Source organism: Dendrobates tinctorius, unplaced genomic scaffold (assembly GCF_039654945.1).
Source record: "Dendrobates tinctorius isolate UK_male_01 unplaced genomic scaffold, ASM3965494v1 ptg000155l, whole genome shotgun sequence".
In the NCBI taxonomy this organism is placed as follows: Eukaryota; Metazoa; Chordata; class Amphibia; order Anura; family Dendrobatidae; genus Dendrobates; species Dendrobates tinctorius.
The window spans coordinates 2,983,673-3,000,140 of NW_027361822.1; the positions used below are offsets into that span (position 1 = coordinate 2,983,673).

General features: G+C 44.9%; 1 protein-coding gene across 4 annotated transcripts in view; it reads right to left on the reverse strand.

The window, feature by feature from the left end:
• LOC141050962 (uncharacterized) overlaps window positions 1–16,468 on the reverse strand; it is a 359,750-nt gene that overhangs the window by 31,135 nt on the left and 312,147 nt on the right. Inside the window, exons 2-5 of one of the 4 annotated variants that reach the window (XM_073547710.1) lie at window positions 9,077–9,226; window positions 8,768–8,947; window positions 8,561–8,684; window positions 8,380–8,477 (exon numbers count right to left, since the gene is read on the reverse strand). The exons of the other annotated variants lie outside the window; for them this stretch is intronic. Coding sequence (XP_073403811.1) covers window positions 8,380–8,477; window positions 8,561–8,684; window positions 8,768–8,947; window positions 9,077–9,154 — 480 coding nt within the window. The 5' untranslated portion in view covers window positions 9,155–9,226. The remainder of the gene's footprint in view (window positions 1–8,379; window positions 8,478–8,560; window positions 8,685–8,767; window positions 8,948–9,076; window positions 9,227–16,468) is intronic. 4 annotated transcript variants of the gene reach the window in all.

Sequence of the window (16,468 nt, forward strand, 5' to 3'; positions counted from 1 at the left end):
TGTATGCGTTGAAGTGCTCAGTAGAGTGGGTTCTCTTCCATCTCCGCTCAGCAGCCCTGGAAACCTGTCGCAGTTCTTTGGTCAGGCTGGCCTGTTGATTGTTTGAGTTTTGCTCTGCATGAGGGGGCAGCCGAATCAAGTATTGCTGTTATTGTGGTGTTATAAAAAGTGGCAGCAGCATCTGTGTCATGAAGGGAAGCTATGTCTGTAAGAGGGAGAAGAGACTCAGAGAGTGATTGCAAATTGAGGTGTTTGAGATTCCTGTGAGGGTGAGTGAGTTTATGGAGCTGGGGTTGCGCAGTAGGAGAGGAGAGGGAAGAGACTGTCAGTAGGTTGTGATCAGACAGGGGGAGGGGTGAGTTATTGAAATTAGTGAGGGAGCAGAGACGGGTGAAGATAAGGTCCAGCTTGTGACCATCTTTGAGAGTGGTCGCAGAGGACCATTGAGTGTTGGCCGAGGGAAGCCGTGAGCGATAGAAGTTTAGAGGCAGCCGGGGTGGAAGTGTCAATGGGGATGTTGAAATCGCCCATGATGATGGTGGGGATGTCAGCAGAAAGGAAATAGAGTAGCCAGGTGGTGAAGTGGTCGAGAAAGGAGGAGATGGCTAGTTCTGGGGGGCGGTAGATGATAGCCGGCTGGAGTTGGATGGGGAATAGATGCGGACGGAGTGCATCTCGAACGAGGGAAGAGTAGCGGAGGGTGGCAGAGGAATTGGGGTAAAGGAGCAGGTATCAGACAGGAGCAAGCCAACTCCTCCACCACGTTTGTTGCTGGGGCGAGGGGTGTGAGAGAGATGGAATCCGCCATAGGAAAGTGCAGCTGGAGAGGCTGTGTCAGAGGGAGTGAGCCAGGTTTCAGTGATGGCAAGGAAGGAGAGTTTGTTGGTGATAAGGAGGTCATGGATAAACGACAGCTTGTTGCAGACAGAGCGTGCCTTCCATAGAGCTCCAGGTAAGGGGGTTGGGGGAGTGGGGGCTGGATGAATGGGTATGAGGTTATCATGGTTGCGAAGACGTGTAGGGTGTTGGAAGTGAGTGTAGGGATGTGTTGAGGAGGGCCAGGATTTGGGGATACGTCACCAGCAATGAGGAGTAGTAGACAGAGAATTAGAAGGTGGAAGCAGGATAGGACATGATGTGACCATGTGTGTCTGGAGAAAATGGATTGTATGTGGAGGAACAGTTCTGACGAAGAGGAGAGATGGCTGGGAAGGATGGAGGGGGAAATGACTAGTTCCTTACTAGGAGGGGGGATTACAGGAGATAGGGAAAAATAGAGTAGTATGGGGGTGATAGTAAAAAGAAGCCGAAACATTGTTGTGATGTTATAGTCCGTTACCTTACAGTCAATTCCAGTCCAATTCTAGTCTAATTCAGAGTAGTGTACTTAGAAATCTGTACTTTGAAATATGGATTTTGAAATAGATGGAGCCGACTACGTCTGGAGCAGACCCATGGAACTGAATATATGTGCAGCTAAAGACAATCAAGTGTGAGTGAAAGTAGGGTGTGACTGCCCAGACCAGATGTACTGAGTTAAGCAGAGGTCATAAAAGGGGGAAGGGGTTATACAGACCACTTAGATGTGTGGCAAAGATAACAAGATGGAGTACAATTATAGATACAAGAAGATGGGTAAGCAATGCATACCATATAGAATACAATGCAATTCACATGGGGCATTCAGGAGCATGGGAGAGAGAGGTTGAAATTCAGCAAAGCATACCACATAGAATACAATGTAATTCACATGGGGCATTCAGGAGCATGGGAGAGAGAGGTTGAAATTCAGCAAAGCATACCACATAGAATACAATGTAATTCACATGGGGCATTCAGGAGCATTATATGGTGCATTATCCTTCTACCACAAACTAAACAGCTGACATGAAGTGATGAACTTGGTTGGTCAAAATGCTTATGTAAGCCCTAGTGTCTAAACATCCATCCACAAATGTCAAAGGACCCAGGGTGAACCAAGAAAACATCCCGTGCCATTATTCCACCTCAACCAGCCTGAAATTATGACACCTGACAGAGAGGACACATGGATTCATGCTACTTGTATGAAATTCTGACCCACTAATCAGAATGGTGCAACAGAAGTCTTTAGTCATCTGACTAGGCCAGGGGTCTCAAACACGAGACCCCTCAGTCTGTTTCATGAGGCCCGCAGGCATTTGAGATCCCGCAATGATGTTGCCCGTACAGAGGGCCGCGAATGCCAGTATTTCTTTTCAATTGAGTGTGCATCCTCGCATTTATTTGAAATATATCACAGCGCAGAGCCCAGCTCTCTACGCTGTGCAATACCAATAACAGCCTCCATTCACATGCCAGTGGAACATGGTTGCTATATGGGGATCAGGCTGGGGGACATGACTTCTATATGAGGACCAGGATGGGGGACATGGCTGCAATATGGGACCAGGATGGAGGACATTACGACAGAACAGTGACCAGGATGGGGGACATTATTGCAATATGCGGGATCAGGATTGAGGAAATTACTACAGGAAAGGGAGATTTCTTCAAGATAGGGACAAGGATGGGGACATTACTACAGGATAGGGACATTACTGCAACATGGGGATCAGGATGGAGGACATTACTACAGGATAGGGACCAAGATGGGGTATATTACTGCAATATTAGGACAAGAATGAGAGACATTACTGCAATATGGGGACATGGATGGGGACATTATTGCAATATGAGGAACAGGATGGATTAAATTAATACATGATAGGGACATAACTACAAGATGGGGACCAGGGTTGGGGACATAACTACAAGATGATGACCAGGATGGTAGACATTACTGCAAGATGTTGACCAGAATTACAAATTATATTGTGATAATTGTAAGAAAATATTATTTTATAGCTCCAACTGGGGAACAAAAAAAAGGAAGAAAAATGTAAAAACGTAAAAAAAAATTCAAAATAAAATAAGAAAAAAATATTTTGGCACAAAAAATTCTGTTTTATGTACTAAGCAAACAAAAAAAGTACTCATTTGTTATCGCTGCATCCATATTAACCCAAGCTATAAAACTGAATCATAACCCATACACTTAAGGCCATTTAAAACAGTTAAATAACACGGCAAAAATGTTCAAAAGAAATACTCAAAAGGCAGTGGCGTAGCAACTGTCTGTGGCGCCCGGGGCGGTCGAAAAATTTGCCGCCCCTTTGGTCGTTGATAATTCGGAAGCATCCGAAGAGCCCACACTACACTCAAAGATCTAATTTTTAGTCTGCTACTAACTCTGCTATTATTTCTAAATTTCTAGACTTTCAACTTCTTGCAGTTCTCTATATGTATGTATTAGCTTGATGATGCTGGATGAAGACCTAATGGCTTTTTTTAATACTAATTTTTAATAATGTGACAGAAAAAAAAACAGAAAGTACAAATTATTTTGGCGGACAGGGGGCAGACACTGACAGCTTGGGGTCCCTGTGCAAGAAATGTGTCCGGGCCCCCCTCCTTTTATGGCGTCAAAGCTACGTGTGTGTATATATACATATATATATAGATTATTGATGTTATATAGCCACACACACACACATACAGGTATATATTACATAGTCTCCTTTATTATGTATATCCCAATCCCCCACACCCCTCATTGTCCTCCTCCCCTCGCATCCCATTATTGTCCTCTCCCCCACCTCCATCATTTTCTTCTCCACCACTATCTTTGCTTTCTCCCCCACCACTCCCATCATTGCCCATTCCACCACCTCCATCATTTCCTCCTCCTCCACCACCCCCATTTATTGCCCTTTCCACCACCACCATCATTGCATTCTCACCCACAACCCCATCATTGCCCTCTCGACCATCACCCCATCATCGTCTTCTCCCCATCACTGCCTTCTCCATCACCCCATCACTGCCTTCTCCCCATCACTCCCATCATTGCCTGCTCCATCTCCCCATCACTCCCATCATTGTCTGCTCCATCACCCCATCATTGCCTGCTCCATCACCCCCATCATTGCCTGCTCCATCACGCCATCACTCCCATCATTGCCTTCTCCATAACCCCATCACTGCCTTCTCCATCACCCCATCACTGCCTTCTCCATCACCCCCATCATTGCCTGCTCCATCACCCCATCACTCCCATCATTGCCTTCTCCATCACCCCATCACTGCCTTCTCCATCACCCCATCACTGCCTTCTCCATCACCCCATCACTGCCTGCTCCATCACCCCCATCATTGCCTGCTCCATCACCCCCATCACTCCCATCATTGTCTGCTCCATCACCCCATCACTGCCTGCTCCATCACTCCCATAATTGTCTGCTCCATCACCCCATCATTGCCTGCTCCATCACCCCCATCACTCCCCTCACTGCCTGCTCCATCACCCCATCATTGTCTGCTCCATCACCCCATCATTGTCTGCTCTATCACCCCATCACTGCCTGCTCCATCACCCCATCATTGTCTGCTCCATCACCCCATCACTGCCTGCTCCATCACCCCATCACTGCCTGCTCCATCACCCCATCATTGTCTGCTCCATCACCCCATCACTGCCTTCTCCATCACCCCATCATTGTCTGCTCTATCACCCCATCACTGCCTGCTCCATCACCCCATCATTGTCTGCTCCATCACCCCATCACTGCCTGCTCCATCACCCCATCATTGTCTGCTCCATCACCCCATCATTGTCTGCTCCATCACCCCATCACTGCCTGCTCCATCACCCCATCACTGCCTGCTCCATCACCCCCATCACTGCCTGCTCCATCACCCCCATCACTGCCTGCTCCATCACCCCATCACTGCCTTCTCCATCACCCCCATCATTGTCTGCTCCTTCACCCCATCACTGCCTTCTAGACCACTCCCATCACTGCCTGCTCCATCATACACACAGACATACACACAGACATACACACACAGAGACATACATACATACATACACACATACATACACACAAGACACCACCTCTCTCCTCTCACCTGTCCGAAGCATCGCCAGCGCTTCCTCCCTCACACAGCAGCGGCCGCTGAATGATGACGTTATTCAGCGGCGCTCCTCTGTGTGAAACAGGAAGCGGGACAGACCCTTGCCGCTCCGTTCCTGCTATTCACTCTTGCAGGCAGCGGAGCTGCCGTGATCGCATCGCTCCCTGCCCGCCGCTGCACTGCACTGCAGGGTGGAATTGCTGCTGCCGCGCCGCCCCCACACACATGCCACCTGGGGCGGACCGCCCCCCCCGCCCCCCCCACGCTACGCCAGTGTCAAAAGGTGTATAAAAAATGGTATTGCTAAAAATGTCATCTAACCTGCAAAGAATGAGACCCATCAAATTACATTTATTTCTATGTGTGGCTCATAACACTCAGACAAATTAGAGACCCCTGGACTACACAATGTTTTCCACTGATGTTCACATACCCTGGTGATTTTGGCCTGATAACATGCACAGAAGTTGACACAAATGGGTTTGAACGGCTACTAAAGGTAACATCCTCACCTGTGACCTGTGACAAATGCCAGGAAAATTGTTTGGGATGCAAAGATAAACCCACAAATATCATCAGCTGAAATACTGGACTCTCTGAAAACTAGTGGTGTGGCTATTTGAAGATGCACAATAAGGAGGCACTTGAAGAAAAATGGGCTGCATGGTCGAATCGCCAGAAGAAAGCCAAATGACCCTGATCAATAGTTCACATACCCCATTTCTCAATACCATGTATTGCCCCTTCTAACATCAATGAGAGCTTGAAGTCTTTTGTGGTAGTTGAGGTAACCAAAAAAAGGTAATTTTGGCATTCTTGATCTTTTTCCGTTGACGGTGTTAACCGATCGGGTTAATTGTTTTTATATTTTGATAGGTTGGACATTTATGAACGCGACGATACCAGATTTTTTTTATGACGGTGTTAACCGATCGGGTTAATTGTTTTTAGATTTTGATAGGTTGGACATTTATGAACGCGACGATACCAGATTTTTTTTATGTCTTTATTCTCAACAGGGAGAAAGGTGAGTGATTTAAACTTTTATTTTTTCATACTTTTAAACCTTATTTTCATTACTTTTTACTGCTTTTGATATTCCTCATAGAGGGCTTAAAGATGCGATCATCTGATTGCTGATCGCTTGTGTTAAATATGGTGCATATATTAGAAATCACGGTCTCCTTTGAAACCCGGCAACAGATATCAGCTGACCCACAGCTGTCATGACTAGAGTTGAGCGAAACAGGTCGGTCAGATTCAAAAGTCGCCAACTTTCGCCAAAGTCGAAACCCGACCATAGCGTGAGGTCGGCCATGCAGACGTCGACCCAAGCGCCAAAGTCGGATTTCACAGAATGCTTGCACGTGACTTTTTTTTCAGCCAATGAGCAAGGACGTACACTGTGGGCAACGAGATGACATGTGCAGCGTCAAGAGAGAGAGATTACCTGGCTATCTAGCCAGCTCTCTGCCTTAGATTGCTGCCAATTAGAGCTTTGCTCAAGACGTGTGTGTTTGCTCTGTGCTCCTAGTCTTGTATTCTGATCTTTGCTTGTAGACCTTGGATTTTCCTTCACCATCTGCTTGCTAAGCCCTTTTGTCGTGATCCACTATGTTCTTGGAATTCTGACCTTGGACTGTTACCTAACTACTACTGATGAGCGAATGTGCTTGGATAACGTCTTATCTGAGCACATTGACATGTTATCCGAGCATCTGGAAGTGCTCATATAATATGTTTGAGTCTCTGTGGCTGCTTGATTTGCGACTGTTAGTCAGCTTGAACACATGTGGAGATTGCCTATTTGTTAGGGAATCCCCACATGTGAAGGATGTCGTGCAGCTGCAAAAACCCAAACATAATGTACGAGCACTGTCAGATGCAAAGAAAACACCCGAGCGTGCTCGGATAAGATGTTATCCGAGTACGTTTGATCATCACTACTGACTACATGTTTGTATCACCCCTCTGTCTATGACATACCCTCCTGGCTTTTGACTACTTGAGGGGAGTGGTCTTTGCCCTGTAATTACTATGTAGGTTAAAAGTTTGAAACTTGCCATTTGATGCAGCTTTTCCCTGACATGTATATGGAATTTTAATTAAAATGAAATAAATGATTAATATTTTTTATATCAATCCAGCAGCACTTTTTTCCATTTTTGTATTCTCTCGCTGAAGCTGACAAGTTTTCTCTGCAGATTTCAGGACTGCTGAACATATACACGGAACTGATAATGGTGAGCACATTTTTCAAAGTTTGCACTTTATTAACTTTCAGTTAATTGCATCAAACTATTTTCACCATTAGTCACGTTGGGTACATGGAGCCCCAGTTTTCAGATTTAAAAATAAATAATATATTAAAGAAGAATTTTTACTTTATTTAGAAAGCTAAAGTACAACATCTTAGCTAAAATAAAACGTTTTAAGTAGAGTTGAGCGAAACGGGTCGGTCAAATTCAAAAGTTGCCGACTTTCGCTAAAGCCGGGTTTCGCCGAGCGAAACTCGACCATAGCGTGAGGTCGGCTATGCGGTCGCCGACCCGAGTGCCAAAGTCGGATTTCCCAGAATGCTTGCACGTGACTTTTTTCAGCCACTGAGGAAGGACGTACACTGTGGGCAACGAGATGACATGTGCAGCGTCCGGGGAGAGAGAAAGAGAGAGAGAGATTTTGAGCACTTTAAAAAAGCAGTCCGGCATGTAGGTGCCCTCCACTCCCTGCTGACTTTGCTTCCCCATTGACTTGCATTGGGTTTCGTGTTTCAGTTGGACCTTCGACTTTTCCCGATAGTCGGCCGATTTCGTTTGACTCGACTTTTGAGAGAGTCGGGTTTCATGAAACCTGACTCGACCCTAAAAAAGGCAAAGTCGCTCATCTCTAGTCATGACAACTCATCGGTGACCTGCGCTCACATCATGGGTTTGTCGATGGGCGGAGGAAACGACTTGTGGGCATGTCAGCGCGTGTTAGATTGACAATGGCATTTAATAAATAAACAGGGGCAGGTCCTGGCTGTAATACACAGCCATTACCTGCCGGGTATGGTGTGGGCTCGCTGCAGGAGGACGCTCAAGACACATTCAGCGAATGTTGTGAAGGGGTTAACCCTGGCTACCATGTCTAGTTGAAGTGCTCAATATTCCCATTCCAATATTCTTTCACACTGAAAAATGATCACTTCACTATACAGTATATCACACTCTAGGGTTACAGGTCTAATCTGTTAACAGGAAAGTTTCAAGAAAGAAAGTGCAGGTGCCTCTAATAAATTGTCCATTCAGTGTAAAATACTGGTGGACATAACAAGAATAAAAATAAGACCTTTATAATCTTCTACACATCATAGGGGAGATCTCATGACACCTCTCCATCTACCTGGTGATCCTGCGGGACATCGGGATCATCTTGTTTAAAGGCCTGTGGAAGAAGAGGACGGGGACATCTCTCTGGTGTTGTCCTCTTAAAGGATAGAACTGGAGGAAACACATACAGGGACTGAATTCATTCTTTACATAAAGATAATTATAGGCCGTGTGTATTTAGTTATGTCTATTACCTGGTGATGTGAGGGGCTGGGGAACCTCCATCATGACATCCTTGTACAGATCTTTGTGGCCTTCTAAATACTCCCATTCCTCCATGGAGAAATAGACGGTGACATCCTGACACCTTATAGGAACCTGACACATACAATGATACCGTCATCCCCCCGATCCCTTCATGGCGTTACTGTATAATGTCCCAGCATTCCCAGCAGTGTCACCTCTCCAGTCAGCAGCTCTATCATCTTGTAGGCAAGTTCTAGGATCTTCTGGTCATTGATGTCCTCATGTATCAGGGGGTGAGGTGGAGACCCTGTGATTGGGTCCAGGGGTGTTCCACATCCCTCAGACACAGGGTCCTGACAGCGCTCCCTAGAGGTCTTCTTCACTACTGTGTAATCCTGGTTATGGAGAGACACATTAATAAATCTCACTACAGACATTTCCAGAGTCCTCACCTCTCCAGTTCTGTCCATCTGTTATTCCCATAGATAAGAATGATGTAATGTGACGTCATCAGAATCTCTTACCTCTCCAGTAAGCTGGAAGAGGATCTCTAGGGTGAGGTGTAATATCCTCTCCGCCATCTTGTCCCTGTCCCTATCCATCCTTGTAGGGTCACTCAGGAAAATTCTCTTATACAGAAGATCTCCACTGAGAGGATCCGATATTGTAGGGACCTGAATGGGGAGAAGATGACGATGTAACATCATAAAGATCCCATGTAAGAAATCTCCGGAGCTGTTACCGGCTTCACATGATCACTACATCCAGTCATGACCCCGTCCTGCCCCCGGTATAACACACAGTCCCATTATAGTCACATACAGAGATTTATTCCAGGATATCTCTAATCCAGCACCAAAAACACAGAACAATTCTAAAAGAAACATCTAAAACATTTAAAATATCTGAATCTTTAGTAAATATTTCATAAAAACAAGACACAAAGTTATAACGTGCAGGGAACATCCACAGAGATCGGGACAGCAGAACCGGGGACGTCAGTAACAGATAATGATAGAACATTAATATATCCTGACAGTGACAACATGGAGCGGGTGACGGCCATGATGGTGACTGTACAGTAACAAAGCAGCGAGCGACGGCAGGAGGGAAGTGACCCAATTTAATCCAATACAGACAGAGACCCTGATATAGCGACACAGACGGGAGCATGTTCTGTCTCCTGGAATGTGACTGCAGAAGTGGCCTGAAGTGACCTGAAGTGTATTGCGCCGTACACACCAATACATCCAGCTGGTCAATCAGAGGCCAGCAACTGACGTTGGCGTGCACATGACTGCGCGCGCATGGCAGTGGCATCATGCCCTCCTGTCACTTGCACACTGAAGTCAGCTGCCAGTTTCAGAAGAGGATGCGGGGGAACTGAGGGAAGGTGAGTATAATGGTTTCCTTTTTTTTAAGTCCGTGAGTATACAGTAGCCTTACTACATGGATGACTATCAGCTGTGAATTATACTACTTGGATGATTATGGGTTGTGCATTATACATTATACTACATGGATAACTGTTGGCTGCTATGCATTATACCACATGGATGACTGTGGGCTGTGCACTGTACTACATGGATGGCTTTGGACTGTGCATTATACTACATGGATGACTATGGGTTGTGAATTATATTACATGAAAGATGTGACCTGTGCATAACACTATATGGATGACAATGGGCTGTGTATTATACTAATATGGAGGAATATGAGCTGTGCATTATACTATATGGATGACTGTGGGCTATGCATTATTCTAGATGGATGACTATGGCCTGTGCATTTTACTATATGAAGGACTATGGGCTGGGGCGTGTCCTAGCTGGCCATGTGAGAGAGGTTGCATAGGAGAGAGCTCCTGCCACTATTACTATAATAATCCTGAGCAGGCACCGCTGTTTGCTTTAAATTGTGCCATACCTGCTGGCTGAAGGTCCCGGGAGCGGAGGGGTGTTGATCGGGATTCTGGCGGAGGGAGAGATGACTCGGAGGAGGCAGAAGGACGCGGGGGCAGGAGATGCTGGTGCTATCCAAGATGGCACTGAGGCCAGAAAGGACGCTGAGAAAGCTAACGCCGCATATCAGCGGCGCATGGAAGTGGCTGCAAAGCTAAAACAGTTTGACCGGGTGGAAGGAGCAGAGGAGGCAGAGACACATGCTGGAGATGGATCTGAGGAGGAGAAGGAGGAAACGATCCCTGAAGGGAAGAAGGAGGTACAGAGGGGGGCAGGAGGGAGCAACATGGCTGTGGTAACAGGAGCCCAGGAAGAAGTGGTGCTGGAAGGAGAACCGACCCTGAGAGACATTTTTACACTAGTCTCTTCATGTAAGCAATCCCTAAATGCCTTAACCCTGCAGGTGCAAGATGTTAAAGGGGAAATGGCACATATAAATGCGGCTCTGCAGAAGGTGGATAAACATATGGGTGCAGTGGAGGGGAGGGTGAGTACCGCAGAGGATCATGTAGTAAAGCTGCAAAGAGCGGAGAAAAAGCTTGCTCAAGTAGTGTCAGAACTGGCTGCAAAAAATGAGGATCTAGAGAACAGATCCAGAAGAAATAACCTTCGTATAGTTGAATCCTACTGAGTTTATTGAAAGCTGGCTGAGGGAGAAAATTGGGGTCAAGACGCTGACAAAAGTTTTTGCTGTGGAAAGAGCTCACAGGGTCCCACCACAGCCCCCTGCCCCTGGAGCTTATCCCCGTATTATGCTTGCCAAAATACTGAACTATAGGGACCGGGACATTATTCTCAGGAGGGCCAGAGAAATGGAGGATCTCACGGTCGATGGACAGAGGATTGCCATTTATCCAGATTATTCTGCTGCGGTTCAGAAACAGAGGATGCAGTTTACTGGTGTCAAGAGACGATTGAGGGAATTGGGGGTGCAATACTCCATGCTGTTCCCTGTGAGGCTACGGGTGGTAGCTTTGGACAGAGTCCATTTTTTCCTGACACCAGAGGAAGCTACCCAGTGGATTGACATTAATGCTAAGAAAATACAAGCCAATGGGGACTGAGATTCCGTGGTGACCTGGATGCGTGGGAAAATCTTTTTTATATATCTGGAATAGGAAAATTGTGTATATTTTTATACCTGTTCCTTTTTTTGTGTGGCTCTCGATTTTGGAAGCGCTGTGAATGTCCATGTGGCTTGCTTGGCTAGAGGGTGCAGTAATAGATAATATGGAGGGAGGAGGAGGATTTAAAATGGTGCACTGCGAATATTTATTGTAATATCTTTACTTTGTTGTTGGTATTGAAATATTTTATGTAATGGTGGTGGGAGGCGAGAAGGGATGGTTAACTATGGGAGAATGTTTGCAGTGGGCAGAGGAGCCCCACTCTCAATGAGAGGAAAATGCGTTATACAGTGGGGAAAAAAAGTATTTAGTCAGTCAGCAATAGTGCAAGTTCCACCACTTAAAAAGATGAGAGGCGTCTGTAATTTACATCATAGGTAGACCTCAACTATGGGAGACAAACTGAGAAAAAAAAATCCAGAAAATCACATTGTCTGTTTTTTTTTTCATTTTATTTGCATATTATGGTGGAAAATAAGTATTTGGTCAGAAACAAAATTTCATCTCAATACTTTGTGATATATCCTTTGTTGGCAATGACAGAGGTCAAACGTTTTCTGTAAGTCTTCACAAGGTTGCCACACACTGTTGTTGGTATGTTGGCCCATTCCTCCATGCAGATCTCCTCTAGAGCAGTGATGTTTTTGGCTTTTCGCTTGGCAACACGGACTTTCAACTCCCTCCAAAGGTTTTCTATAGGGTTGAGATCTGGAGACTGGCTAGGCCACTCCAGGACCTTGAAATGCTTCTTACGAAGCCACTCCTTCGTTGCCCTGGCGGTGTGCTTTGGATCATTGTCATGTTGAAAGACCCAGCCACGTTTCATCTTCAATGCCCTTGCTGATGGAAGGAGGTTTGCACTCAAAATCTCACGATACATGGCCCCATTCATTCTTTCATGTACCCGGATCAGTCGTCCTGGCCCCTTTGCAGAGAAACAGCCCCAAAGCATGATGTTTCCACCACCATGCTTTACAGTAGGTATGGTGTTTGATGGATGCAACTCAGTATTCTTTTTCCTCCAAACACGACAAGTTGTGTTTCTACCAAACAGTTCCAGTTTGGTTTCATCAGACCATAGGACATTCTCCCAAAACTCCTCTGGATCATCCAAATGCTCTCTAGCAAACTTCAGACGGGCCCGGACATGTACAGGCTTAAGCAGTGGGACACGTCTGGCACTGCAGGATCTGAGTCCATGGTGGCGTAGTGTGTTACTTAGAATCATAGAATCATAGAATCGTAGAGTTGGAAGGGACCTCCTGGGCCATCTGGTCCAACCCCCTGCTCAAAGCAGGATTCTCTAAATCATCCCAGTCAGATGTCTGTCCAGCCTCTGTTTGAAGACTTCCATTGAAGGAGAACTCACCACTTCTCGTGGCAGCCTGTTCCACTCATTGATCACTCTAACTGTCAAAAAGTTTTTTCTAATATCTAATCTGTGTCTCTTCCCATTCAGTTTCATCCCATTGCTTCTAGTCTTTCCTTGTGCAAATGAGAATAAAGTTGATCCTTCTACAATGTGACAGCCCTTTAGATATTTGTAGACAGCTATTAAGTCTCCTCTCAGTCTTCTCTTTTGCAAACTAAACATTCCCAAATCCTGCAACCTTTCCTCATAAGACAGGGTTTGCAGACCGGTCACCATTCTGGTCGCTCTTTTCTGAACTTGCTCCAGTTTGTTGATGTCTTTTTTAAAATGTGGTGCCCAAAACTGGACACAATATTCCAGATGAGGTCTGACCAAAGAGGAGTAGAGGGAAATAATGACTTCACGTGATCTAGACTGTATGCTTCTGTTAATACATCCTAGAATTGCATTTGCCTTTTTTGCTGCTGCATCACACTGTTGACTCATATTCAGTCTGTGATCTATTAGTATACCCAAGTCTTTTTCACATGTGCTGTCACTTAGCCCTATTCCTCCCATTCTATATATGCTTTTTTCATTTTTATTGCCCAGATGTAGTACTTTGCATTTCTCCCTGTTAAAAACCATTCTGTTAGTTGCTGCCCACTTCTCCAGTTTATTTAAATCTTTTTGAATCCTCTCTCTCTCTTCTCTAGTATTAGCTATCCCTCCTAGCTTTGTGTCATCAGCAAATTTAATCAGTTTACCCTCAATTCCTTCATCTAAATCGTTGATAAAGATGTTGAACAATACAGGGCCCAGGACAGAGCCCTGTGGTACCCCACTTGAGACATTCTTCCAACTGGATGTGCAGCCATTTACGACCACTCTTTGGGTCCGATCACTAAGCCAGTTATGAATCCACCTAACAGTTGCCTTGTCCATTCCATACTTAGTCATTTTTTCAGTAAGGATTGTATGAGAGACTTTGTCAAATGCTTTGCTGAAGTCAAGATATACTATATCTACAGCATTTCCTTGATCCACCCAATCAGTGATACCGTCATAGAAGGAAATTAAGTTAGTCTGACATGACTTATTAGTTAGAAACCGATGCTGACTCTGTTTAATCACTTCATTCTTATCCAGGTATTGACATACATGTTGTTTAATAATTTGTTCAAAGATCTTTCCTGGTATAGAAGTCAGACTCACCGGTCTATAGTTGCCTGGGTCCACCTTCTTCCCCTTTTTGAAGATAGGAACAACATTTGCTCTTCTCCAGTCTTCTGGCACTTCTCCTGTTCTCTAAGAATTTTCAAAGATTATGGAGAGGGGTTCAAAAATTTCTTCTGCTATCTCCTTCAGTACTCTGGGGTGTAATTCATCTGGACCTGGAGACTTGAATTCATTTAGGTTAGCTAAGTGTTTCCTCACTATCTTTCTGTTTATAGATATCCTGGATTCTTCTATTCCCTTAATAGGACAGTGAATAACAGTTGATGTTGCATTTCCTTTCTGAGAGAAAACAGATGCAAAATAGGAATTTAAAAGTTCAGCCTTCTCAACATCCTGTCTTACCATTTCATCATTTTCATCCTGTAAAAATCCTATAGCATCTTTGACTTTTCTTTTACTTTTGACATATCCCCAAAATCCTTTATTATTGCTTTTGACATCTCTTGCAAGCCTCAGTTCATTTTCAGCTTTAGATAATCTGATTTGTGCCCTGCAGGTTCTGCAGACAGCATTATATTCTTCTTTAGATATGCCTCCCTCTTTCCATTTTATAAACATTTTTTTCTTCCTTTTTAGCATGTGCTTAAGTTCTGTGTTCATCCATCCTGGTTTCCTTAAATGCTTCCTATTCTTCCCTCTTTTCGGAATTGTTAACAACTGTGCTTTGAGAATTTCATTTTTCAAAATTTCCCATCCTTCCTGGACATTTTTGTCTTTAAGGATATCCAGCCATTGGATCCCTCCAATTCTCTTTCTGAATCCCTTAAAATCTGCCTTTCTGAAATCTAACCTTGACGTCTGAGTCTTCACAGGTCTTGCACCTCTAGTAATCCAAAATTCTAAAATAGCATGGTCGCTACCTCCTAGGGTCCCAGCCACTTTTACCTCCTCAACCATTTCCTCCCTGTTTATAAGGATTAGATCCAAGGTAGCAGTTCCTTGTTTTCTCCCTTACCTTTTGGAAGATAAAGTTGTCAGCAAGAGAGGATAAGAATTTCCTTGACCTGTTAGTTTTGCCTGAGAGAGATTCCCAACAAATGTCTGGACTTATGGTAGGCCTTGTTACATTGGTCCCAGCTCTCTGCAGTTCATTCACTAGGCCCCCCCGCGTGGTTCTGGGATTTTTGCTCACCGTTCTTGTGATCATTCTGACCCCAAGGGGTGGGATTTTGCGTGGAGCACCAGATCGAGGGAGATTATCAGTGGTCTTGTATGTCTTCCATTTTCTAATTATTGCTCCCACAGTTGATTTCTTCACTCCAAGCTGGTTGGCTATTGCACATTCAGTCTTCCCAGCCTGGTGCAGGGCTACAATTTTGTTTCTGGTGTCCTTTGACAGCTCTTTGGTCTTCACCATAGTGGAGTTTGGAGTCAGACTGTTTGAGGGTGTGCACAGGTGTCTTTTTATACTGATAACAAGTTTAAACAGGTGCCATTACTACAGGTAATGAGTGGAGGAAAGAGGAGACTCTTAAAGAAGAAGTTACAGGTCTGTGAGAGCCAGAAATGTTGATTGCTTGTTTCTGACCAAATACTTATTTTCCACCATAATATGCAAATAAAATGAAAAAAAAACAGACAATGTGATTTTCTGGATTTATTTTTCTCCGTTTGTCTCCCATAGTTGAGGTCTACCTATGATGTAAATTACAGACGCCTCTCATCTTTTTAAGTGGTGGAACTTGCACTATTGCTGACTGACTAAATACTTTTTTTCCCCACTGTATATGGGGGGACAGGGGAGGGAGTTGGGATTTAAAAGAGTGGGGGGGGGTAGGGGGATTAGACAGCTAGTATTAAGGGGAGAGGATATTCTGAAAAATGATTAGCGGTGTGATGGGGGACCATATTAAAATACTGAGTTGGAATGTAAGAGGCCTATCGGATAGGACCAGACGAGCGGCGGTTTTACAGTATGCTCGAGATCAGAGGGCCTCAATGATATGCCTGCTTGAGACACACTTGGTGCGTGAGAAGGTTGACATTTTACATAGGAACTGGATACAAAAAGCATATCATTCTACCTTTTCTATGTATTCGAGGGGAGTGTCAGTACTGATCTCTGCGGGGGCACGTTATGAGGAAGTGGAGGTGCATGTAGATGTGGACGGACAATATGTGGTGGTGAAATGTAGAGTGTTTGGTGTGTTGATGTGTGTGGCAGCCAAGTACATTCCGCCTCCCTATTCCAGCAGGAAAATTAGGGAAGTGTTAGGGCCCTGTCACACATAGCGA